Raw genomic sequence first — 9,311 nt, 5'->3', positions numbered from 1 at the left:
AACTGCATATTTTTACAAACTGGTATTGGAATCTCAGCCAACACCTCTCTCCTCCTCTTCTGCATCTTCATACTTGGTCTGATCACAGGGTGAAACCCATGGACCTGACCACGTGTCACTTGGCCTTTGTTCATGTGTGTGAAGTTCTTTATCGTGCTATTATTGGGGTCTCCAGAACTCTTTGGGTCACTGAACTTTCAGAATAACCTTAAATGTGAGGCATTTTGCTATCTGAGCAGAGTGATCAAGGATCTCTCCATCTGCACCACCAGCCTCCTGAGCATGTTCCAGGCCTTCACTGTCAGCCCCAGCACCTCCTGGTTGGCCAGATTTAAACATAAATCCACAGATTACATCATCCATGTTTGATTCTTTTTGTGGTCATACACCTTGTCTTTTAATCATAGCAGATCGCCTACACCTTAGCTACTTATAATTTGACCAAAGAAATTTACTGAAGATAAACACTGCTCACTTTCCCCCATGGACCCTATAATCAGGGGAATTCTTTTTGCTCTGACATAACCAAGGCGTGTCTCCTTTGTAGGAATCATGCTGCTCTCAAGTGCTGACATAGTGATTCTCCTGCTCAGGGACCAGAAGTGATACCAGCTCCTTCACAGCACCAGGCTCTCCTCTAAAGCCTCCCCAGAGAAGAGGGCCACCCAGACCATCCTGCTGCTAGTGAGTTGCTTTGTGGTCATGTAGTGGGTGGATTTTATTATTTCAGTCTCCTCAACCTTGTTTTGGGCATATGGCTCAGTCATCAGGAATGTCCAAAAAATGCCACAGTTGATCCTTCGGTGCTACTCAGTTCAAACAAAAGAACAATATTCTCCAATATATATAAAATAAGTGGCATAAAATAAAAATAATTCTCTGAAGAGTAGGTTTTTCTCTCCTCAGTTACCTTTTCATGTAGAAGATAATTTGTTTGATTTAATTACCATGTATAAAAATTATACTCTTATTATATATCAATTATTTGGAAACTGATGCTGTTTAAAAACTTTGTGATTGGACTTCCATGCACTGCGCCATGGGGAAGGTGAATGTGGGCACGTTGCACCAGGAAGGTGCATCTTGGCCAAGTTGTGGCCAGGATAACTTCAGGGTTCTGACTGTGATTCAAATGGGTATGAAGAACCATGAGATAGTTCCCTGGGGTTTGATCACCTCTATAGCCAGCCTTAAACCTGGTGGCTGTAATAAAGTTTTAAGAGAATTAGTGAAACATAAACTCATAGCTTGGGAGCGTACCAAGACTGTCCAGGGCTATCAGTTGACAAATGCAGACTATGATTACCTGGCTTTGAAAACATTTTCTTCTAGACAAGTTGTTGAGTCTGTTGGAAACCAGATGGGCAAAGAATCAGATATTTACATCACTGCAAATGAAGGACAGCAATTTGCATTAGAGCTTCACAGACTAGGAAGAACTTCCTTTGGAAATCTGAAAAACAAGCATGATTACCATAAACACAGGCATAATGTGTCTTGGCTTTATTGATCTCCTCTCTCTGCCTTGAAGAAATTTGCCCATATGAAGGTGTTATGTGAGAGGAAATTTCCAGTTCCAAAGCCAGTTGATTACAATTGCCATGAAGTGGTCATGGAGATCATAAATGGTTACCCTCTATGTCAGATACACCATGTTGAAGATCCTGCCTCGGTATATGATGGAGCCATGGAATTAATTGTAAGACTTTGGGATCATGGGCTGATGCATGGAGATTTCAATGAATTCAATCTCATTTTGGATGAAAATGATCGTGTCACCATGATCGATTTCCCACAGATGGTCTCAACTTCTCATCCCAATGCTGAATGGTATTTTGACAGAGACGTCAAGTGCATTAGAGATTTCTTCATGAAGCGTTTTGGCTGTGAAAGTGAGCTTTATCCAACCTTTAGTGATATCAGGATGGAAGGCTCTCTTGATGTGGAGGTTTCTGCCAGTGGCTACACAAAGGAGCTGCAGGCTGGTGACAACCTGCTGCAGTGAGTGGGCCCAGATGAGAGGGACACTGAGACAGAAGAGGGACCTCAGTTTTTGTTTTCTGATGGAGAAGTGTCAGAAAAATCAGAGGTTTGTAGTTCCAAAGATGAAAGTGAACAGAACTGTGTGGACCAGTCAGGTGGCTACAGATCATTTGAAGACCTGGAACAGATCAGGGAGGACAGTTCATCAGAGCAGAGTGCTGGTGCACACCACTTTGAAATGACTGACTTCAGCTAGGCTTTAGAAGAAATGAAAGGGCAGGTTGTTGACAAAAATTTCATACCTGAATTTTCTGAGGAGAGAAACAGAAATGAAAATTACCTGAGAGAAGGTGGTCAGACACCTCAAGGAGAAGCCTCTGCTGACTCTGAGGAGTGTGTGGATGAATGCTCTCATCTAACTGCCTTCTGTCACTGAGTAAAGAATCCAGGTCTCTCAGAGATGAAAAAAAAAAATATGGGAGACATTAATTGGTGTAGAACAAGAACTCTGAGTATTACTTCTCATATGGGCCAGGGTTGTGAGTTGTTCAACAATTCCTCCGGAACTCGTGAAACAAGGTGAAACGTCAGTAGACAAATTAGCAGTCAGACGGTGATTACAGAAAGGAGAAGCAAATGTGTTTACCAAGCAACGAAGGGAAAACATGCAAAATATTAATTCAAGTTTGGAAGCAGCTAGCTTTGGGGGAGAATAATATATATTTTTGAAATTTTTTAAAAGTTACTCTAATCTGCGTTTAAGCCACATTTTAGTCTTCTTTTGCATCAAGGCTAATATATAAGTAGATGAATAAACCCTATTTCATTTATATAAAAAAACCCTTCATTTTATTTTATTTTATTATTAAATCATAGCTGTGTACATTAATGCAATCATGGGAACGATACACTGGTTTTATATACCATTTGACATATTTTCATGACACTGGTTAACATAGCCTTCCTGGCATTTTCTCAGTTATTGTGTTCAGACATTTATATTCTACATTTAGTAAGTTTCACATATACCCTTGTAAGATGCACTGTGGGTGTGATCCCACCAATCACCCTCTCTCCACCCATTTCCCCCCATCCCCTTCCCTTGCTCTCCCCTTTCTCCTATTCTTAGGTTATAACTGGGTTATAGCTTTCTTTTATTTATTTATTTATTTATTTTTTATTGTTAAATCATAGCTGTGTACATTAGTGCAATCAAGGGGTACAATGTGCTGGTTTCATATGCAATCTGAAATATTCTCATCAAACTGTTCAACGTTTGATGAGAAAATGCCTTCATGGCATTAACTTGGTTATTGTATGTAGACATTTATATTCTGCATTTAATAAGTTTTGCCTGTACCCAGTCTAAGATGAACCTTAAGTGTGGCCCCACCCATTACCCTCTCTCTACACTAACCTCCCCCCCTCCCTTCCCCTTCCTTGGCCCTTTCTCCATAGTCTTGTGCTATAGTTGGTTTATAGCCTTAATGTGAAAGCTATAAATTAGCTTCATAGTAGGGCTGAGTACATTGGATACTTTTTCTTCCATTCTTGAGATACTTTATTAAGAAGAATATGTTCCAGCTCCATCAATGTAAACATGAAAGAGGTAAAGTCTCCATCTTTCTTTAAAGCTGCATAATATTCCATGGTGTACATATACCACAATTTATTAATCCATTCGTGGATCAATGAGCACTTTGGCTTCTTCCATGACTTAGCAATTATGAATTGGGCTGCAATAAACATTCTGGTACAAATATCTTTGTTAAAATGTGATTTTTGGTCTTCTGGGTATACACCTAGTAGAGGAAATATAGGATTGAATTGCAGATCTATTTTTAGATGTTTGTTCTCCAAACATCTTTCCAAAAGGAATGTATTAATTTGCATTCCCATCAGCAGTGTAGAAGTGTTTCCTTTTCTGCACATCCATGCCAACATCTGTGGTCTTGGGATTTTGTGATATAGGCTAATCTTACTAGACTTAGATGATACCTCAAAGTAGTTTTGATTCGCAATTCTCTGATGATTAATGATGAGCATTTTTTCATATGTCTATAGGCCGTGCACCTGTCTTCTTCAGAGAAGTTTCTCTTCAAGTCCCGTGCCCAGCCTGAGATGGGATCACTTGTTCTTTTCTTTCTAATATGTTTGAGTTCTCTGGGGATTCTAGTTATTAAACCTTTATTGGAGACATAATGTGCAAATACTTTCTCCCATTCTGAGGGCTGTCTGCTTGCTTTACTTACTGTGTTCTTGGCTATGTGGGAGCTTTTTAGTTTGATTAGCTTCCAGTGGTGTATTTTTGGTGCTGCTTCAATTGCCCTCCTCATAAAATATTTGCCCAGAGTGATTTCTTCAAGAGTTTTCCCTGCACTTTCTTTTAGTATTTTTATAGTTTCATGAGTTAAAGTTTAAATCTTTAATCCAGTGAGAGTCTACCTTAGTTAATGGTGAAAGGTGCGGGTCCAGTTTCATTCTTCTAAGGGTTGCCAGCCAGTTCACCCAGCACCATTTGTTAAATAGGGAATCTTTCCCCCACTGAATCTTTTTAATTGGATTATTGAAGATTAAATAATGGTAAGTAGCTTGAGTCATCTCTTGGTTCTCCCTTCTGTTTCATACATCTACCTCTCTGTTTTTGTGCCAGTACCATGTTGCTTTGATCACCATCGATTTATAGTCTGAGGTCTGGTAGTGTGATTCCTGCTGCTTTGTGTTTATATCTGAGTAATGTCTTGGCTAGTCAAAGTTTTTTCTGATTCCATATAAAACGATGTATTATTTTTTTGAGATCTTTAAAGTATGACAATGGAGCTTTAATAGGGATTGCATTAAAATTGTATATTGCTTTGGGTACTATGGACAGTTTAACAATATTGATTTTTCCCAGCCATGAGCATGGTATGTTTTTCCCTTTGTTAATATTTTCAGCTATTTCTTTTCTTAGAGTTTCATAGTTCTCTTTATAGAGATCTTTCACATCCTTTGTTAGATAAACTCCCAAATGTTTCATCTTCTTTGGCATTACGGTGAACGGAATAGAGTCCTTGACTGTTTTTTCAGCTTGACTATTGTTGGTATGTATAAAGGCTACTGATTTATGGATGTTGATTTTGTAACCTGAGACACTGCTGTATTTCTTGATCTTTTCTAAGAGTTTTGTAGTAGAATCCCTTGTGTTTTCCAGATATACAACCGTATCATCTGGGAAGTGTGAAATTTTGATCTCTTCTGACCCTATATGAATACCCTTGATCGCCTCTTCTTCCCTAATTGCAGTGGCTAAAACTTCCATTACAATGTTAAAGAGCAGTGGAGACAAAGGGCAACCTTGCCTGGTTCCTGATTGGAGTGGAAATGATTTCAATTTAATTCCATTTAGTACAATATTGGCTGTGGGTTTGCTATATGTGGCCTCTATAAGTTTAAGAATTGTCCCTTATATACCAATTTTCTTAAGTGTTCTGATTATGAAGAAATGCTGGATATTATCAAAAGGTTTTCCTGCATCAACTGAGAGAATCATATGGTCTTTGTTTTTTAATTTGTTTATGTGCTGAATTATATTTTTATAGATTTACGTGTATTGAACCAGACTTGAGACCCTGGGATAAAACTGACTTGGTCATGATGTATAATTTGTTTGATGTGTTGCTGGATTCTTTTTGTTAGGATCTTTTTGAATAGTTTTGCATGTTCATTCATTAGTGATACTGGTCTATAATTTCTTTTCTTGTAGGGCCTTTTCCTGGTTTGGGGATCAGGGTGATGTTTGCTTCATAGAATGTGTTGGGTAGTATTTCTTCTTCTTCTATATTTTGGAACAGGTTGAGCAATATAGGTACTAGTTTCTCTTTAAAGGTTTGGTAGAATTCTGACGTGAAGCCATCTGGTCCTGGGCTTTTCTTTTTAGAAAAGAATTTTAGAAAAGTTCTGATGCTGTTTCAGAACTTGATATTGGCCTGTTCAACATTTCCACTTGATTCTGGCTAAGTCTTGGAGAGTGACATGCTTCCAAGTATTGGTCAATTTCCTTCAGATTTTCATTTTCTGAGAATAAAGTTTCTTGTAATATTCATTAAGGATTTTTTGAATTTCTGAGGAGTCTGTTGTTATTTCGTCTTTGTCATGTCTGATTGATGAGATTAGAGATTTTACTCTTTTTTCCCCCGTTAGGTTAGCCAAAGGTTTATCTATTTTATTGACCTTTTCAAAAACCCAAGTTTTTGATTTATTGATCTGTTGTATAATCCTTTTGTTTTTAGTTTCATTTAATTCTGCTCTAATTTTGGTTCGTTTCTTCTAGTAGGTTTGGTCTTGGAATGTTCTTCCTTTTCCAGTTGCTTGAGATGTCCCATTAAGTTGTTAACTTCCTCTCTTTCTGTTCTCTTGAGGAAGGCTTGCAGTGCTATAAATTTCCCTCTTAGGACTGCCTTTGCAGTATCCCAGAGGTTCTGGTAAATTATGTCTTCATTGTTGTTCCAAAAATTTGGTGATTTCATTCTTAATCTCATCTGTGACCTAGGTATCATTCAGCATAAGGTTATTTAACTTCCATGTTTTTGTATGAGTGTGCAGATTCATGTTGTTCCTGAGTTCAACTTTTATTCCATGGTGGTCCAAGAAGATGCAAGGAATAATTTCTATTCCTTTAAATTTACTTAGGTTAGACTTGTGACCTAAGATGTGGTCAATTTTGGAGTATGTTCCGTGGGCTGAAGAGAAGTATGTGTATTCAGTTTTGTTGGGATGAAATGTTCTGTAGATGTCTGTTAAATGTTGGATGGTTAGTTTTAAATCTAAAATTTCTTTGCTCAGCTTCTTATTGGAGGATCTATCCAACACTGCCAAAGGAGTGTTAAAATCTCTGACTATTATTGAGCTGGAGAAAATCAAGTTGCTCATGTCTGTTAGAGTTTCTCTTATAAATTTAGGAGCATTTTGGTTGGGTGCATGAATATTAATAATTGAAATCTCATCATATTGAGTATTACCTTTAACAAATATGAAGTGAGCATTCTGAGTCTTTCTTACTTTTTTTGGTTTAAAGCCTATTGTATCTGCAAATAGAATTGTTTTTTTCTGATTTCTATTTGCCTGAATTATGGACGACCATCCTTTCACCCTGAGTCTATATTTATCTTTTAAGGTAAGATGAGATTCTTGTATGCAGCAGATATCTGGCCTGAGTTTTTGTATCCAGTCAGCCCACCTGTGCCTCTTTAGAGGACAGTTTAAGCCATTCACATTAATGGAGAATATTGATAAGCCTGGTAAAATTTTGGGTATCTGGTTTTTCAAAAGTCCAGTGGACATTTTTAATCCTTTTGCCACTGTGGAAGTTGGAGTTTGATCAAAAGTTTCAGAGTGAGTTTACTTTTGTAGTAGAGGATTGTGCTGGTCATTAGGGAGGATAGGTCTGAGAATATTCTAAGATCTGGTTTAGTTATGGCAAATTTCTTCAACATGTGAATGTCATTAAAGTATTTAATTTCTCCATCATAACTGAAACTCAGTTTAGCTGGATACAGGATCCAGGGTTGAAAGTTATTTTGTTTTAGGAGATTAAAAGTCGATGACCACCCTCTTCTTGCTTGAAAAGTTTCAGCAGAGAGATCTGCAGTCATTCTAATATTCTTCCCTTTGTAGGTTATGGTTTTCTTACATCTGGCTGCTTTCAGAATTTTCTCCTTCATATTAAGTTTAGTGAAGTTAATTATGATGTGCCTGGGGGATGTCTTCTTCATGTTGAGTCATGCTGGGGTTCTGAAACTGTCTGCTATCTGAATTTCAGAATCTCTTGGCATGTCTGGAAAATTCACTTTCATAATTTTTTGGAGAAGAGCCTCTGTGCTTGTGAAGCCACTTCATCACTTTCAGGGATTCCAATGAGGCAGATATTACCCTTCTTCGAATTATCCCAGAGCTCGCTGAGAGAATCATCCATTTTTGCTCTCCATTTCTCTTCCTCTGAGAGTTTGGGAGTGTTCAAAAGGTTGTCTTCAATGTCTGAAATTCTTTCTTTTGCTTGCTCCACTCTGTTACTGAGGGATTCCGCTGTATTTTTCAGATCTTTGAGTGCTGCAAATTCTTGCTTCTATGTGTCAAAATCTTTGGTGGTTTTGTCTTTAAATTTGTTGAATTATTGAGACAACTTTTGAATTGCTCCTCGAATTTCTAATTCCAACTTTTCCTGCATTCTATCAACCTTGTTTGCAATCCAAATGCTGAATTTGATTTCTGACATCTCAGCCATCTGTTTATGAATGGGATCTTCAGTTACATCTGTCATATCTTTCCTTGGGGGGGTTGATCTACTCTGGTTATTCATGTTACCAGAGTTTTTCCACTGATTATGCCCCATTATTATTTTATACTGTTTGACTAGATGTGTGGATAAAGAAAAGTTGGGTTCGGGGTTCCAGGAATAGTGATTAACCATCCCTTTGCCCAAACGCTGGGACTGGTGTCTGTACCTTTTCACCTGGAGCTTTGCCAATGACCTGTACAGTGCTACAGCCTGAGAAACTGGGGACCTGCTTAGTATGGTGGGGCTAAGTGGCTCTGTCTTGTTTTCAACTGGGGACCTGCTTGGTGTGGTGGGGCTAAGTGGCTCTGTCCAACCCTAGTGAATCAGTTACTCTGGGTTGAAGTCTCAGCTGTGGAGCAATACCAGCAATTAAGTCACCCGACCCCCCACAAGCAAAAATTGGAAAAGGAAAATCAAACCTACAACCACACACCCAGGGTTCCACTTGAATAGTCTTCGGGTGATTGGCCCAGTTCAAGAGGTCCAAATAACTATTTCAGTCAGCACCTGTCTCAGGTGGGACAGTTTAAAAGGTATCTGGCCACTAGATCACAGGGATGTGCTGACAACTCAAATATTACTTGCTCCAGTGCTCTGTGAGGTCAGGAGGACCCACCCAGCAAATACATTAGTCTGGGAAGGTTGATGCCTCCTTCCCCACCTTGCACCTCTGTCATACCCAGTCACTGATAACCCAGCAGGGCTGTGACCCAGTTGCCTCCAATGAGCAGATACTCCAGTGGTTTGCACCTGCCTGAATCACAGGGAGATCTATGTCATCCAGGCCACTGCTCTCTTTCACTATCTGGCAGGCGGCAGTGAGGCCTGACAACCTCGAGTGCTTAATGGAGGCTGGGGCTGTTCACTCAGTTCCAGCCCCACCCCTGATTGATGTTACTGACAGAATAGAACAACTTTGCAGAATTTGTTCCTGTCCTGGCTAAATTCCCCTGCAGAAGAGAAGCTGTTCTGAGTTTACGAAACCTGTGCCTCTGGTCTGTGCTGCTGCCTG

At 39.1% G+C, this 9,311-nt stretch overlaps 1 protein-coding gene across 1 annotated transcript; it reads left to right on the top strand.

The window, feature by feature from the left end:
* Positions 1-1,557: 1,557 nt before the first annotated feature.
* Positions 1,558-2,536, top strand: LOC128597269 (serine/threonine-protein kinase RIO2-like). Its single transcript, XM_053607507.1, has one exon. It carries the CDS (start codon positions 1,613-1,615, stop codon positions 2,003-2,005), a length of 393 nt encoding a protein of 130 aa, XP_053463482.1. The 5' UTR covers positions 1,558-1,612; the 3' UTR covers positions 2,006-2,536.
* Positions 2,537-9,311: the final 6,775 nt, after the last annotated feature.

This window comes from Nycticebus coucang, chromosome 10 (genome assembly GCF_027406575.1).
Source record: "Nycticebus coucang isolate mNycCou1 chromosome 10, mNycCou1.pri, whole genome shotgun sequence".
Taxonomy (NCBI): Eukaryota; Metazoa; Chordata; class Mammalia; order Primates; family Lorisidae; genus Nycticebus; species Nycticebus coucang.
Note: the sequence above shows the minus strand (reverse complement) of the source record. Positions and strands in the feature narration are given on the sequence as shown.

Coding starts and splice junctions, on each gene's coding strand:
- LOC128597269 (XM_053607507.1), top strand. CDS start 1,613: ATGGAGATCATAAATGGTTACCCTCTATGTCAGATACACCATGTTGAA.